General features: G+C 50.0%; 1 protein-coding gene across 15 annotated transcripts in view; it reads left to right on the top strand.

Annotated features, from left to right (window-relative positions):
* LOC309514805 (uncharacterized protein) overlaps positions 1–17410 on the top strand; it is a 214980-nt gene that overhangs the window by 181273 nt on the left and 16297 nt on the right. For 10 of the 15 annotated variants that reach the window (XM_082192105.1, XM_082192104.1, XM_082192111.1 and 7 more), the window contains 6 exons: positions 1973–2076; positions 5085–5312; positions 9166–9343; positions 11419–11478; positions 11619–11935; positions 15543–15671. In XM_082192105.1, coding sequence (XP_082048231.1) covers positions 1973–2076; positions 5085–5312; positions 9166–9343; positions 11419–11478; positions 11619–11935; positions 15543–15671 — 1016 coding nt within the window. The remainder of the gene's footprint in view (positions 1–1972; positions 2077–5084; positions 5313–9165; positions 9344–11418; positions 11479–11618; positions 11936–15542; positions 15672–17410) is intronic. The other 5 variants (XM_082192102.1, XM_082192113.1, XM_082192112.1 and 2 more) reach the window with 3 other exon arrangements.

Below are 17410 nucleotides of genomic sequence, written 5' to 3'. Positions count from 1 at the left end.
TATAAATAATACAAGAAGTTGAATGCAGCATACGGCAGGATATCATCATTAAAGTTGTTATTCCAAAATATTATAATAATAATAATAATAAATTTTATTTATATCCCGCCCTCCCCAGCCGAAGCCGGGCTCAGGGCGGCTAACAACAATAAAACAGTACAAAGGTACAACATAAACAACATTCTAAAATCATTCATTATAAAAATTAATTAATTCAAGCCACTAGCAACCATTGGGCCAGAGCTCTGCGAAGATTGCCGAGGGAGGGAGTCAGGCTGTGCCCTGGCCAAAGGCCTGGTGGAACAGCTCTGTCTTGCAGGCCCTGCGGAAGGATGTCAAGTCCCGCAGGGCCCTGGTCTCTTGTGACAGAGTGTTCCACCAGATCGGAGCCACAGCCGAAAAAGCCCTGGCTCTAGTTGAGGCCAGCCTAACTTCTCTGTGGCCTGGGACCTTCAAGATGTTTTTATTTGAAGACCGTAGGTTTCTCTGTGGGGCATACCAGGAGAGGCGGTCCCGTAGGTACGAGGGTCCTAGGCCATATAGGGCTTTAAAGGTTAAAACCAGCACCTTAAACCTGATCCTGTACTCCACCGGGAGCCAGTGCAGCTGGTATAGCACCGGGTGAATGTGATCTCGCAGTGAAGACCTCGTAAGGAGTCTCGCTGCAGCATTCTGCACCCGCTGGAGTTTCTGGGTCAGTCTCAAGGGCAGCCCCACGTAGAGCGAGTTACAATAATCCAGTCTGGAGGTGACCGTCGCGTGGATCACAGTGGCTAGGTCAGGGCGAGAGAGGTAAGGAGCCAACTGCTTAGCTTGGCGGAGATGGAAAAATGCCGCCTTTGTTATAGCTGCAATCTGCGCCTCCATGGAAAGGGAGGTGTCGAAGATTACACCCAAACTCTTAACGGACGGTGCTGGCACTAATTGCGCCCCCGCAAGAGATGGGAGTTGCCCCCCCAATCCCATATCGCCCCGTCCCAGCCACAGGACCTCTGTCTTCGAAGGATTTAGCTTCAACCGGCTCCCACGTAACCATCCAGCCACAGCTTCCAAACATCTGGTCAGTGTGTCTGGGGCCGAGTCAGGATGGCCATCCATCAACAGATAGAGTTGGGTGTCATCGGCATACTGATGACAACCCAGCCCAAAACTCCGAACAAGCTGGGCGAGGGGGCGCATAAAGATGTTGAAAAGCATCGGGGAGAGTATCGCGCCCTGAGGTACTCCACACACCAAGGAGTGGCGCGATGACAATTCCCCCCCCCCCATATATTACCCATATATACCTATTTTTCCAAAAATCTGCTAGTCTGGATTTAATAAGTTCATTTGATCATGGTTACTATCAACCAATCCCCCCCCCCATCCATTTGCGTATGGTAGGAGATATACTCGCCCTTCCCCAAATTCTAGCTAGCATCATCTTAGCAGCAGTTAAAAGGTTGATTCCTGTTTCTTGATCATTTTCCAGGATAGCATCCCTTTTAGATAGGCAAGTAGGAATATTTTAGGGTGGCTTCTTGCCTGGTATCCACTCAAAATGGAGTGTAGAGTAACATCACACACAAGTGGAAACTGAGCTCATAGCTTGTTGTCAAGGCAGGTTGACGTTTGCTCTTTGTGGGCTGAAAGTGGGGGTCGGGGGGGTGGAAACCGATCTACGTGCCGTGCGCTCCACCGTTTCTAGATTAAGCTTAGCAAAGCCAAGTTTGCTGCCTAAACATGGCAAATCCCTCTAACCAGCATGTAGAAGTCCACTCCCAGTGTGATGGGAAGACTTTGCATCACCCTGCGGTAGTGAAAGAGGCACCGATACCTGTCCCTTCAGCTGCTCTCTTTGAGCTCTGTCCAAGCTCCACCTCTCTTCCTTTTGTGCTGTCATACAGGCTCTGCTAAAGGCCTCTTGTTGACGCATGGAATCCGAGTGCCTTTTTTTAATTAATTTCCTTTTTTCCTTCTTTGCTTCGGTCAGCAAAACCAGAAGAGATAAAACCAGCCGGCGAGGTCACCACAGCGAACGACATCGCGGCCCCTCCAAGCAAGGAGCTTCCGCCGAGCCCCGATAAGAAAGCCAAGGTGAGGGTCGACCGTGTTGTGCTTCCAGCGCTGCGGGTTTTGGTTCTCGGCACCCTGCTTTCCCCCTTTTTGCTTCTTAAGCCAAAGATAAGTTCTGTCCTCTGAGCTGATGGGCTCCCAAGAAAAGTAGCTGGCTACCAAGCCCAGTTTGATGCACTCAAGGCTGTTAATCCCATCCCTAAGCTCCTCATTTCTAACCCAGTGGTGGCTATGAGAAGAGACCTGGCACAGATGTTGAGCAGTTTTCTTCCCAATGTCTGCTCTGTACCCAGCCCTGTTTTGCGTGCTTAGAGGAGTCCTCAGACATAAGTAGGCCTGGAGTGAATTGTGTTGCGTCAAGTTGGAGTCCAGTTGGAAATAAGCTGTCAGGTGTGTGTGCAGGAGCCAGGCCCCTGTGACCAATAGGACTCTGCAGGACTGGGGCCTTCAGCTGAACTGCTCACTTCATCTTTTCCCTCTGCCAGTGAAGTTAGACCAGGGATTAGGGAACCTCCAGATGTGGTTGGACTCCAACTCCCTTTCAGGAATGATGCGAGCTGGAGTCCAGCATCACACGGACAACCACAGTTCCTCCATCCCTGACGCTGGCAGTACTGAACGAGATGAACCAGTGGTCCGATTCTGTATAAAGCAGCTCTCTGCATTCTGACAGCTATCATGATGCGAAAAGGTTGCCCTTTCTGGAAAAGAGATCAGGAGCAAGCCAGCCACCAGTAAATCACACGGAGTCAGTGATGTTAACACATTATTAGAAAGAAAGAAAACTGCACAGGTGTGTCAGGCCTAATGAGCACAGCAACAACTCTTCCTCTGTAAGTCTTGCCCCAATGAAACAGTTGCAGAAATTGTCTTAAGTCCCCTCATCTCCAGGGCTTTTTCCAGGCAATCGGAGACTGTGCCTGCATGCAACCTGCCACTTCTCCACTGGTTTCAGCCCTCTTCTGGTTCAGGGAGAAGGGGAGAGAGGAGCTTGTCACAGCAGGAGGGGGAGACATCTGTGACTCTTCACTAGCCAGACTCCTCTCTGCCTCTTCGCCTCCTTCCTCTCCTGCTTCCGCCTCTGATTATGGACTTCTTGTCATGGAATTCTACTCAGTATTGAACCAGAGCAGAATTCAGCATATAGTTAGCAGAGTAAAAACTTAAAACACGTTGCAGGATTCCCAAAAAACAGACCAGAGGCAATTAATCCTTCATCCAGCAGAGCTTTACTGCTGCTGAAGGCAGAGGAGCAGAATGGTCACAAGTTCAAAACTTTTATGATTGGCCCTGTCCATCAGAAATCCAGTTGCAGCAATCCAGTTGAAGCATATGTAACCCGAGGTACCACTGTATAGTGTTAAGCTTCAGACTTCTTAAGTTTAAGTTAAGTCTGAAGCTTAACACTATACAGTGGTACCTCGGGTTACATATGCTTCAGGTTACAGACTCCACTAGCCCAGAAATAGCACCTCGGGTTAAGAACTTTGCTTCAGGATGAGAACAGAAATCATGCTCCAGCGGCGCGGCAGCAGCAGGAGGCCCCATTAGTTAAAGTGGTGCTTCAGGTTAAGAACAGTTTCAGGTTAAGAACGGACCTCTGGAATGAATTAAGTACTTAACCAGATGTACCACTGTACACAGAACACCAACACCAGAAGGAAGAGAGATAGAAAGAGAACGTGAAACGCAGGCTCCTTCTGGCATTGTTATTATAGTCAGTATGACCTTGTCAGAAGAGATTACAGAACCAGTTTATGTCAGCTGTTCTCAGCTTCTCTGAAGGAATAACCCAAACATCATGAACCTCCTGCTTGTATCCTTCACACAGAGAAGCTTCCATAACCCTCTTGAATTAAGTAAAATAGGACACACTTTGTCATCCCACCACCAATCCCTGGGCTCTGAGCCTTCTTTCCCGGGGGCTTCCCCAGCTGGTTCCTCCCACCACTCCAACCAGGCCATGGCACCCAGTATACAGTGGTAGCTTGGGTTGAGAACTTAATTCATTCCTGAGGTCCGTTCTTAACCTGAAACTGTTCTTAACCTGAAGCACCACTTTAGCTAATGGGGCCTCCCGCTGCTGCCATGCTGCCGGAGCACGATTTCTGTTCTCATCCTGAAGCAAAGTTCTTAACCCGAGGTGCTATTTCTGGGTTAGCGGAGTCTGTAACCTGAAGCATCTGTAACCCGAAGTACCACTGTATACTTTGATTGGCAGCAGCTGAGAAAGGGTCATTCTTCTCACCTGCCACCTGAGACTCTTTTCTCCAGGTAAGCTGGGAACTGATCCTGGGACTCATATTAAGGAATATGGGAGTCTGCCTTATACCAAGTCAGGCCACTGGTCCCCCATGCTCACTGTTGTCTACACTGACCAATCCTACCGGGAGATTCCAGCAGGATTTGAACCTGCATTCAAAGCAGATACTCTACTCTTGAGCTACAGCTGAAAAGAGATGCCTCTTCTCTGCTGCCCCTTGACAGGTCACCCCTGTTTCTCAGTTTCCCAAGAGACCTGTGCAGACACAGGGGCTGCCATGTTTTTTTCTGGATGTAGTTACAAGGCTGTTGCAACAATTAACTCTACCAAATATCTCATTTGGGGGGCTGATTCCTAGAGGTTAACTCCTCAAAGTCCAGCATGGATTGGGTGCTAAACAGGAACCTAGGAAGTTGCCTTAATTCCGAGACGGACCACTGGCCCATCTCGCTCTGTACTGTCTGCACTGGCTGGCAGCTGCTCTCCAGGGTTTCAGAAAGGGATCTCTCCCAGACCTTTGTGGAGATGCTGTTGAGGACTGAGCAGTCTCCCTTCCCTGTATGGTGCAACATTTAGTCCTCCTCCCCACGGCAGCTCTTTCCTTAGGCTCAGAGAACCGCATGCTGCCATCTTTCCTTTCCGACTTGTTTCTTTGCTCCCATTTCTGCCGCTCGGACCTTTTGTTTACCATGCGCTTCTTTTCTTTTTGTTACGTCCATTTTTTTGCTTGTGTGCGTGTTCTGTGTGTGTACGTTTTGACACCAAGCCTTCAGCCTCCACTTCAGCAACAAAGCCTGCAGCAACAGCAGCAGCAGCAGCGAAAACCAAGGGCGCCCCCACTGCTGCCGCTGCCCCTGCCAAGCGGCCAGCGTCCACAGCTATGCCAGGCCAAAACAAAAAAGCCACCAGCCCTACCGCAGCCACCACCCCTAAACGCCTGGCGACGAGCGCCACACGACCCTCCTCCTTAACTCCTAAAGAGCCCAAACCGAAGGTAAGTCGCTTGTGTGCAAGGGGGGAGGGTTGTGGCCTTGGAGCCAGGTTGTCCTGTTGAGCACATCTGGGCTGCTGGCGTCTCCTGCTCCATCCCTGGACACATTGCCATTGCTTTGTCCTCCCGTTCAGTGGTGCAACATTTGCCCTGCCGCCACTTCAGACCTTCCAGGAAAGCACATGAGGGTGCATCGCCTCCAAATACAGGTCCAAAATCCACTCAGGAAGAAAGCTAGGGTGTCAGGGGAAATGGTAGAGTTGGAAGGGACCCTGAAGATCGTCCCTAACCCCTTGCAATGCAGGAATATGCAGCTGTCCCATAGGGGGATCGAACCCACAACCTTGGCGTAATCATCATCACGCTCTAACCAAGTGAGCTATCCAGGTCTCCTTAGCTTTCTGCACAGAGAGGGTTTGTGTGTTAATATAGGGGGGTTCGTTGGCTCAGCTCAGGAGGGAAGAGGATGAGGACAAAACTAGAATTTGGTGCCTCTGGCGCTACCTGCTGTTGGGCCCCCTTCCTTCTGCCCTACCAGTCCCAGCTGCCAGGGCCGGCTCAAGGCGTTTTGCTGCCTGAGGAGGACGACAAGATGCTGCCCTTCCCCAAGGCCCTTAGAGGAGCCAATCGGACCAGCATCTTAGCCCAATACTGGTCAAAGGAACGCATCTTCCACTGTACTTGACGGCAGCAGGCTAGCGTAGGGAATGCAGAGCACTCACAGCTCTGGCCCCTCAGCATCTGCCGCCTGAGGCAGCTGCATCACTCTGCCTCATCACAGGGCCGGCCCTGCCGGCTGCTTCTGGTCCCTCCATTCTCTGGGTGCGGGAGGGTGAGTGATTCAGCAGCCCTGTTAAAATCCGAAACGAAGGGATGAGCTGTCCCTGAGCAGGAGCCATCGGAGCTTACATTTTAATGGAAATGCGAGCCAGTGTGGTGTAGTGGTTAAGAGCGGTAGTCACGTAATCTGGGAAACCGGGTTCGTGTCTCCGCTCCTCCACATGCAGCTGCTGGGTGACCTTGGGCCAGTCACACTTCTTTGAAGTCTCTCAGCCCCACTCACCTCACAGGGTGTTTGTTGTGGGGGAGGAAGGGAAAGGAGAATGTGAGCCGCTTTGAGACTCCTGAAGGGGAGTGAAAGGCGGGATATCAAATCCAAACTCTTCTTCTTCTTCTTCCTTTAGGTAAGTAACCTTAGCTTACGGTTCCCGGTTCCCATAGTTACCAGGCCTCACTCATCAAAATCCTGACACTTTTTATAATTGACTTAGTGTGCCAGGAAACCAGAGCGGGCAGCAAACATAGGAGAACACTTTGGATCTTCGCCAGGAAAGGGCTGTTTAATCCCAAAATATGTCACCGGTTCTAAATTGCCGCTCAGCAATCAGAATCTGCTCTAAAGTATTGTGCAAGGAAAGGAAACCTGTCAAACAAATAAATTTCTCTCCCCCCCAACCCCCCACAATGTTTCTTTGCTGCATCAGTTGTTCATAGATAAATTGATCATTGCCCAGAAAGTCCCAGATGGTCTCGGACAAACGCCATCTAAGCCTGTGGAGCAATTTTCTTTTTCTGCCTGTAATTAAGAGCTTCCTCTTGGCAGATGACCAGGGAAAGGAAGAGGGAGCACGAGTGATTCCAGTGAGCGGAAAAGAGCCAGGGAACTAAGAAATAAATTAATTAAAGGCAGCGCCTTACTTATTTTATTGCATAAGATTTTTACACCACCTGATAGTGAAAAAGGGAAACGGCCGAAACAACCCTCAAAAAAGACAAAGCAGTAGAATCGTCAAGAAGAATTTAAAACATCCCAACAAATGAAATCATCGATAAACTAAAAGATACGTCAACATTCTACATGCCTGGTTAATCTTGTCTGCACTGATATCAATAGGCGGGGAGTTCCAAACTGTAGGTCCTGCCACACTAAAAGATAGAAGTGGTCAAGTGTCTTCTAAAGGAACGGCTCCTGTGTAGGCCCTCCATGAGCAGAAATTAGCCTGTCCCTGCGGGTGGCGCTGTGGGTTAAACCACAGAGCCTAGGACTTGCCGATCAGAAGGTCGGCGGTTCGAATCCCCGCGATGGGGTGAGCTCCCATTGCTCGGTCCCTGCTCCTGCCAACCTAGCAGTTCAAAAGCACCTCAAAGTGCAAGTAGATAAATAGGTACCGCTCCGGCGGGAAGGTAAACGGCGTTTCCGTGCGCTGCTCTGGTTTGCCAGAAGCGGCTTAGTCATGCTGGCCACATTACCCAGAAGCTGTACGCCAGCTCCCTCAGCCAGTAAAGCGAGATGAGCGCCGCAATCCCAGAGTCGGTCACGACTGGTCGTAATGGTCAGGGGTCCTTACCTTGCCGCATCCCACAACCGAGTTTTCTTTCTCACCTCCCAGTCTTCAATTTTACTTCTTCCCCTGGAGATTCTGCGGAGGGAGCTGGTGGAACTTCAAACCTTCAGACCCCTGCAAGCCTACACACATAGAAATGGTGCTACCAGACTTTTAGAAGACATCTGAAGGCAGCCCTGTTTAGGGAAGCTTTTAATGTTTAATAGACTATTGTATTTCAATATTCTGTTGAAAGCCACCCAGAGTGGCTGGGGAAACCCAGCCAGATGGGGGGGTATAAATAATAAATTATATTATTATTATTATTGTTATTATTATTATTATTATCCTTGACCTGACCGCTGTCAAATGCTAAGCAGGCAACATTTGGTCATCCATTTGGCCAGCATTCCAAACATAGGTGAAATCATTCATTTGACCCCAGATAATCTGTTGTGTTTTGTTTGAGGTTGGAGACAGATTTAGGATAAGAGAGAGATTTTTTGTTTTCCAAAATGGGGTTGGGGTTATCAGCCATTACTTGCTGTTGTAGTTCCTTTGAGCCTGAAACCTACCTAGCCCTTAGGAAAACCTGATCCAGATAAGTTTGTTATCTCCTCCTACACTCCACCTTTACGATGGTCACAAAATGGAGACCTTGTGGCTTTAGCCTCAAGCAAACTTCGCCCACCCCTTTGCTGAACATGCAGTTTATGGGAGAATAGCTTAGAAGTTTGCTCACTATTTGGGGACATTTTGATTGGCTGCTGATACAGAATGTGCCTGCCCATCGATTCAATTCACCCCGCCCCCGTTAGATTAGGATATCTTGATTTAAGCCAAGTCTGATTTCCTCCTGAAAAGACAGGCAGATATAATAAGACAAAAACCAAAAAGTGAAGTAAAAAAGGAATGGGAGTGTCTAAATGAATACCTTAAAAGTCAAGGTTCAAGGACAGAAATCTGGCTGAGTCTGGAATAACCTTGTGAAGTAAAAAGTATAAGAAAGAGGGATTTATATCTAGATGCTAGGATAGAGATGATAAGGGAAACAGGAAAACAGGAAGACACAATGAGAGGTAAAGGAGGTGCTGTGGGATTGGTGGAAGTCAAGGTTTGTTTTTCTTTTTGGTGTTTATATTATTAACTTGTAAGATATGGATTTGGGGTTTTTTGTATGTTGGGTTTTGCGTATTGTTATTTTTTGATATTTTTCATGTTGTTTTGTGGGAAATACTATTAAAATTTAAAAATTTTAAAAAAAGAAAAAGAAAAGACAGACTTTCGATTATCTTTTCACTTGTTATGGGAAGAGCAGGGAGACCCTTGCAGGGAAAAGTTGCAGACTTTGCGACTCGCTATAGATCCCTTTCCATAAAGCCCACCCAAGGTTGCAAAGCTGAAGGTGGTGCTGTTGGGCATGCAACTCTTTTCCAAGGAAAATCTGAACAAGCATCTCAGATGGATGAGAGGTTGTCTTAAGGCGGGAAAGCTCTGTTTGACTTGGGTCCTTTTTGTTTGTTTCTTTCCAGGGGACAGACGCAAAGAGCCCCGATAAGCGGACCTCCCCTTTGAAGCCCCCGTCCGCTACGACTCCTCGGCCGGCCGCAAAAAGCAGCCCAGCCACTCCCAGGCCGTCGACGGCACTTGCAAGTACGAATGCGCCGAGCGCAAGGGGCACGGCCACTTCGCCACCCAAGAGGCCCTCCAGTGAGTATCCCTCTGCCCCAGACTTGCCAGGAAAAGGGACGTTGATTTTGGAAGCTGCACACTCTTGCATTGCGGCTTCGCTAATTCGGCAACCTAGGGACATGTAGCTCAGTGAGTAGATCCTCTGCTTTGCATGCAAAAGGTTCCGGGTTTAGTACCCAGCGGCATCTTCAGATCTGGAAGCGTCCCTTTTCTGAATCCCTGGAGAGACACAGCTGGTGAGCGTAGCAGACATTGCCAAGCTAGATGGACCCAGCAAGAAAGGACTTCTCCATGCGGTTCATTGTTAACCGGTGGAACTCCCTCCCACAGGAGGCAGTCATGGCCACCAACCTAGATGGCTTTAGGAGAGGATGAGACAAATTCATGCAGGTGAAGGATATCGGTGGCTACAGTTGGCAGCCGCAATGCTTCTGAACGCCAGTTGCTGGAAACCCTAAGGCAGAATAATGTCCCTTGTGCCTGAATCCTGCTTGCAGGTTTCCCAGAAGAGGCATCTAGTTGGCTACTGGGAAATCAAGATGCTGTACTAGAAGAGCTATTGGCCTGATCCAGCAGGCTGCCATGTCTGACTCCATCTAAGGCAGCTTCTAATGTATTTTTGTGTGTTTTAAATGTTAACCCCCGGGACTGAGGAACAGAACCTCGCTGTTAGTTAGCCCAGCCTGTCTATGATCTGGGCTGTATACTGCTTCAAGCTTAAATTCCTAAATCTACTGGTGGAGACATATTAGACTGAAGCTCATAAACCAACCATGCTCTGTGTATGGTTTGCTTGATAAATAGCACTGTGCAGAACTTCTAGTCGTTTCCCACAGTGGGAAAAGCAAGCAATTCTTGCAGTGTTTACACTGGGCCATCACAGTCGAGGATTTCTTCTTCGTCTTACGAGTTTCCCAGTGGCTGGCCACTGCCTGAGTACCTTTGTCCAATCCAGCAAGTCAGTTTCTCACTGCTTTGCTGTCGGTGCAGGATTTGATCTACCCTGACACTGAATATTTCCCCTGCCTTGTGTGGAGCATAGCGCATTGCAAGTTGGAATTCTTAAGAGCAATGTGTCTCTTCAGATCAGAGAGAGGGAGAGAATGGCCAACTGCCTTGGAGGCTATTTTGGGCTTAGAAGAGATGGAAAACATTGACAACACTAGGAAATGCATTTTAAAATGGCTAGGTTAGAGCCATTGAAATAAATAGATGTAAGTAACAAATCCATTTATTTCAGCAGGTCTCCTCTGAACATAATATAGTTTGTGTATCACCCCTAGCATTTGTGTTGCCTGCTTCAATTGCACATTCTCTCTTTCTTTGCTTTTTTATTGATTCATATATGCTGCTTACATCCCAAAATGGCTATGTAGATGGTACACATTTAGCATCCAGGAGGCAAGATGACGTGGGTGGTAGAGCCCAAGGTGGCATGCACAGTTCTCCCCATTTTTTAGCCTCAAAACAACCCAGAGAGGTAGGTTAGGCTGAGAGAGCGTGACTTGCCCAAGGTCATGCAGTGAGTTACCTTAGCTGAGCGGGGATTTGAACCTCGGTTTCCCGCAGGTGGTGCTGTGGATTAAACCACAGAGCCTAGGGCTTGCCGATCAGAAGGTCGGCGGTTTGAATCCCCGTGACGGAGTGAGCTCCCGTTGCTCGGTCCCAGCTCCTGCCAACCTAGCAGTTCAAAAGCACCTCAAAGTGCAAGTAGATAAATAGGTACTGCTCCGGCGGGAAGGTAAACGTCGTTTCTTTGCGCTGCTCTGGTTTGCCAGAAGTGGCTTAGTCATGCTGGCCACATGACCTGGAAGCTGTACGCCGGCTCCCTTGGCCAATAAAGCGAGATGAGTGCTGCAACCCCAGAGTCGGCCACGACTGGACCTAATGGTCAGGGGTCCCTTTACCTTTACTTTCCCTAGTCCAGCACACTAACCACTGCACCACGCTGGCATGAGAGAAATGTAGGGTGTTGGGAATCCTGACAGGGGCGGTGGTAGCCTGCTTAACTGTGGCACCAGCAAGGCCCTGCCATGGACTGACCCCGGCAGAGCAGAGGTTCAGCTTGGCTGCTGTCTTTGTGTGTTGTGCAGCCATCAAGACAGACGCAAAACCTGCCGATGCCAAGAAGACCGTCGCAAAATCGCCATCAGGTAACCTGCTCTCCCTGCTTTGCTTCCTGCTTGCTTCTTTGGGTGGCCACGTGGGGCTTCTTCGGGTGGCTCTGCGGCTTCCCCTGCTGACGGATCCTCTCTTCTTCTTCCTCCTCCTCCTTCTGTTCCTCCTTCGGCAGCTGACCTCAGCCGTCCAAAGAGCGCCCCGGCCTCCACTGCTGCCAAAAGCAGCGCCACCACCCCGACCGCTGCTGCGCCCGGCCTGCCCGGAGCAGCCGCTAGCCGGCCCAAGCCAGCCACGCCCAGGCTCTCGGGGACCGGGAGCTCTGCCGCCGAGCCCAAGAAGGCGTCCACGCTCAAAACCGCACCAAAAACCAGCCCCATCACCAAGCCTTCCCGGCCCCCCACCAGTAGCGTGTCTGCCCCCGACCTGAAGAACGTCCGCTCCAAGATCGGCTCCACGGACAACATCAAGCACCAGCCTGGCGGAGGACGGGTAAGTCCCCTTGCCCCATATCTCTCTGGGTGATTGGTTGTCTGTGCTCACATGACACTCTCCCAGCGATGATGGATCACAACTCCCATGATCCCTGTCTCTTGGCCATGCTGGCTGGGGTGGATGGGAGTTGAAATCCAGGGTGCTACCCTAGCACAGTGGTGGGGGGGGAAGTGGCTTTCCAGGTGCTGCTAGACTACAACTCCCAGCAGCCTTAGCCAGCATGGTGAATGGCTAAGGATCATGGGAGTTGTAGTCCAGCAAAACCTCCAGAGAGCCGCAGATTGCCATGTCCTTCTTGTAGAAGGAGCTGCTGCTGCTGTCCTCAAGCCCCTCACACTTGCTGTAGTTGCCAGCCTTAGTTCTTTTTTGCAGCAGAGAAGCGGGTGCTTTGGATCTGGAAACACAGAGCTCAGACCTCCAGGGGCTCACTTTCGGAGGAAAGGATTTGAGCCTGTCTGCATGGTCCAGCCAGGAGAGTGCTTGTAGGGAGGGCGGGCAAAGAGCTTTTTTGATGTGGCTCTCGTACAGAGCCCCCTTTTGGCTGCTGCTGTGTTCTGCAGGGTGAGAGACTGGCCCCTCTGTAGAGGTGTCATCTTTTTGTGGCCAAACACATCTCAAATTATTGAGCCTCTGCTTGTGCTCCGTTTCTCTGAAAGACCAGTGGAACAGGTCTCTGTTTGGATTAATTTTGCGGGGGCAGAATCAGGGCCTTAAATCTGCTGGGGTTCTTATGTTGCCCTGGTTGGCTGGGCCTCAAACCCAATGTTTACTTGAGGCAACCAAGGGCTTATTAATGCATTCACTTCCCCTTAAGTAACAACCCACGGACTCCCCCCAGCCTAACATGCTAACATGTTGGAAGAGATGGGTTGAATTATTGGGGCTTTAGATCTCTCCCTGTGGATAAATGGCGGGGCAGTTTGTGTGCCCCATCTGCAAGGATGGAAACGACAGCACCCCTAAAAGAGATTTTGGGTCCCACCCATGGGGGAGAGTTGGCTGTCCTTGGCTCTCAACTCCCTTCCGAACCAGGATCAGAAATTGCATCATCTTCAGCAGTTAAAAAGGGAATGGTAATGGCCATATCAGTATCCAAAGAATCCATAGTTCCCTTCAGAGCTTCATTGATATGTGCATGACCCAAGGCTTGTCAGCAAGATTCTCCAGTAGTTGAAATGTCATGTACTTCCTGGGGATCAGGACCAGTGTTATGAGGCCTCAGACAGAACACCCTGTTGAGGTCAGCACACACAAATTAACATGAGATTTGTCTATGTAGAAATACATATATTGGGGCAGGTGGGGCTTGTCTGCCTGGGAAAGTAGCTCATTTAGGAGGAGAAAAACTCTGATCCTAAACCTCCGCTGCTTTGTGGAATATATTTGGAAGAAGAAACGGCTAAGGAGTAAACCCTACACAAATCAGCCCAGCTGGTGTCGGATATATTCCTCTGCTTTCCTTTGGACCACGTCAGTGAGGCTGAGAGGGTGATCTTGTTGTCTAGGCAGCCCAGGACCTCCAGACACACTGTCTAGGCTTGCGCCCCAGGGTGTTCACTTTGGTGCTGCTAACATAGAGGTTTGACTTCACCCCTGGAGCTGCACTTCACTGTCTCTTGAGGCAGATGGCTGCCAACAACAGCAGTTGAGTCAGACCATTGGTCCACCCAACTCACTATGCTGGCTGGCATCAGCTCTGCAAGTTTTTAGACAGGGGCATTCCCAAACATACCTGGAGATTCCATTGGGCACTGAAACTGGGATGTTCTGAATGCAAAGCAGATGTTCCACCTCTAAGTTGCGACGACCTTGCCCTTTGCTGGCCCTTCCTAAAGCTGGTACAAACCAGCCCTTAGCCTCATTTAAGAGAAGCTGAAAGAAAACTGTATTTTGACATGTCCCACAAGAAAGACCAGTGGGAAGAAAGGAAGGGAGCAAGACTGGCTTGAGCTGCTTTGGCTGCTGCCGGGAGCCAGGATTCAAAGGGGAGACCCTCTAAATGCTGGCACCCCTTTGACTCTAGAGCTTCCACAGTCAAGAGATGTATTTTAATAGAATGCATGTTCACAGCCTAATTATTCTCTCCCAGTTGGCTGCTCCCTCCTGAGTCTTCCCTCTATTTGTGATGCAATAGAAGAATTTGTGATGGAGCAGGTTGCCTTGTCTTTAGGTGCCTTTACTTCAAAGAGCAGGAAGGTGGCCCCTGTTCCTTAGACTTCCTCCAGCATCAGACAGCGGCAGGGAGCATCTGGCTTCCTGCAGTGGCTGCTGAGTCTCTGGCCTGCGTTTCCAGGCCTGAAACTGCTCAGTACCATCTGCACCATTGTCTCGTTGTTCCCTAGGGTGGGCTTGAAGCAATCTGCCTTAACAGAACCCAGATTTGACTGCAAGAATATTTGGGGGGTTAAAAGGGCCCCCCCAGAGGCTCACAGTGGCACAGGAATCTTACCTAATGCCGACAACAACCCGGTGTTTTTTTAAAAGAGTGGGAACCCCAGAAGATAAATGGTTTGTGGGCTTTTGAGAAATTAATTCCAACTTTCATCCAGGGACTGTTTTCAGGGTGGAGGTGTCTGGGTCAAGAGAATGTGCACTTTGGATAATGGTGGATAGCAAAAATGGGCGTTCCGTCTTGGGGAGACCTGTAGCTTGGAAGAGCTAATAATAATAATAATAATAATAATAATAATAATAATAATAATAATAATAATAATAATAATAATAATAAATTATTTATACCCTGCCCATCTGGCTGGGCTTCCCCAGCCACTCTAGGCAGCTTCCAAAAAAAATTATAAAATACTGTAATACATCAAACATTAAAAGCTTCCCTAAACAGGGCTGCCTTCAGATTTCTTCTAAAAGTCTGGTAGTTGTTGTTCTCTTTGACATCTGGTGGGAGGGTGTTCCGCAGGGCGGGGGCCACCACCGAGAAGGCCCTCTGCTTAGTTCCCTGTAACTTGGCTTCTCACAGTGAGCAGACCGCCAGAATGCCCTCGGTGCTGGACCTAAGTTTCCGGGTAGAACGATGGGGGTGGAGACGCTCCTTCAGATATACTGGACTGAGGCCGTTTAGAGCTGTCCAACATCCTTAGATTAGAACATTCAACATCCTTAGATTGCATTGCCCCTGAATGAGCGACTGCCACATTTTGCCCCAAACCAGAATTTGGGGTGGAGAGCCATTTACCAGACTCCCCAGTTTGTGCCATGCTGCGCCGGCTCTTGAAGACTCTCTCCAGGCTTGAGCATCACACAGGTGCCGCTGTGACCATCGTGGACAGCAGGGGAAGGGTCCCTATGTTGCAAAAGGGAGCCCGCCCCCTTGGCTAGCATTTCAGGTGGGGGGCTTCCACCCAGGTCTCCTAGCTCCAGGCAAGGAGGCTACTTTCTTGAGCCATTGCCCTGAGCTTCTCCCCCCTCCCACCCCGTCAGACCACCACCTCCCACCTGTGTACGGGCTCCTCCCTGGCCTGTCAGATCCCCATGAATGTTGTTTTAGACATCCAGCTGCCCTTCCCCCTCCCATCATTGCTTTTCGTTTCGTTATATTTTTATTTCCTTTCATGATGCAAAAAGTCACCCTCCATTTGTCTCCATTTAGGCAAAAGTAGAAAGAAAGGCAGAGTCCGCCGGGGCTGCCCGAAAGCCCGAACTCAATGCAGTATCTAAAACGGCCCCCACTAAAGCGGCTGTTTCAAAAGAGGGCGCCCCAAAGCAGCCCAATGGGAAAGTGAGTTCCATTTCAGACTTCTATCACTTGGGAGAGGCGAGCGGCAGCTCTTCTGCTACGCTGCACTTTTCATTTCCTGCTCCACCCGCTCCCGTCCCATGTTTTGGGTCACTTTCCCTTCTTTCTTAGCACTCTACACATCTTTGTTTCCTGTCTCCCCGCTCTTGCCATTGACACTCTCTTCTTCCCGGATTCCCATCCCCCTTTCCTTTGCACGCACCTTCCTTGTTGTACATCCTGCCCTCCTGCTAGTGGATTTCACGGAGAGCCATCCCGCAAACATCTTCCTGAATGTACCTTGACACGGAGCACCAGCGGTGGCTGGTGCTCGTTGGATCTGGGAGGCCAACAGTAGGTGGCGCCAGAGATAATGGCAGGCGGAGCTAACAAGAGTGTTTTTCATCCCTGCCGAGCCCTACAAGGGCAACATGGAGGAGGAAGTTTGGAGAGCCCCTGGGCAGTAGGAAGGGGGACCAATGGGGACTGGTGAAGGACAGGCTGAGGTTGGCTGGGCTGTGCCCCATTTGCCCCCATGGAGCAGCCTTCGCTGTCCCAGCCCATGTGTTTCTAACGGCAAGAGGGTGCTCAGAGACCATCCTCAAGGTTGCAATGGTGGGGGGAATTGCTTGGCTCTGCCTTCCGGCCGAGAAAGGAGGGTGGGCTGCTTCCCACCAGCACCCGCAGCTTCCCAAGAATCGGCCAACCCCTCCATCCCTGAGAATTTCCATCTCCTTGCTGCGTCCTGTAAAGCCTGTCTGTGACGAGCCTGAGAACGGTATCTAATGCACATTAGTAGCAGCGGCTTGCTGGAGGATAACACCCCTTGCTAGCGAGGCAAATTTATGTTTGTGAGTGAGGAACTGTCACCACGCAATGCACCTCCATGCCACAAGAAAGCAGTTCCAGGTTACGCCTTCCCCTGGCCCACTAGCTTTCTGTGTGGAGGGGATGTCTCCTTGATGCGAGTCCCCACCTACGGTATCAAGTGATAACACACACTGGCCACCTCAAAGAGAAGCAGGGATTTAGTTCTGCTGGACCCAGGGAGACAAATCTCCCGGGGAGAGGCTTCTGGTGTCCTCTGGTTAGTCAAATCCCCAGCGTTGGAAAGCAAGAGTATTTTGGAGAGAAATCTTCTCGCTCCAAATGCTGCAAGGACTTTCCAGCTTCCCACATTTGCTGTTTCCATGGTGGGTGATGTTTCTAAATAGCTTATGCACAATCGCTCTATGCACTGGGAGGGTGGGGGTGGGTTTGACTTATGACCTTCCAGGTGTTGTTGGACTGGGATTCTTGAGCTGCAATTCCTACAGTGCAGCGGGGTTGAACTAGATGATAGGGTCCCTTCCAACTCTACGAGTCTATGATCCAATTTCTTCAAGTGACAAGCAAGGAGACTCCGACTAAACATCAGGAAGAACTTTCTGACGGTAAGAGCTGTTCAACCATGGAACGGTCTCCCACGGGACATGGTGGACTCTCCTTCCTTGGAGGTTTGTAAGGAAAGATTAGATGGCCATCTGCCATGGATGCTTTGGCTGAGATTCCTGCATTGCACGGGATTGGACTAGATGACCCGTGGGTCCCTTCCAACTCTGTGATTCTCTGATTCTGTGACTGCTGCTCCTAGCTTCCTTGGCCATTGGCTGTGCTTGCCGGCGCTGTTGGGAGTTTACATGTGTTTATTTTGACACACAAGACACACTGGTGTAGAAAACCACTGCTGGCAAACCAGCTGT

The sequence above is a fragment of the Podarcis vaucheri genome, assembly GCF_965113315.1.
Source record: "Podarcis vaucheri genome assembly, chromosome: 12".
Lineage (NCBI taxonomy): Eukaryota > Metazoa > Chordata > Lepidosauria > Squamata > Lacertidae > Podarcis > Podarcis vaucheri.
This window is presented reverse-complemented; position numbering and strand designations above follow the sequence as displayed.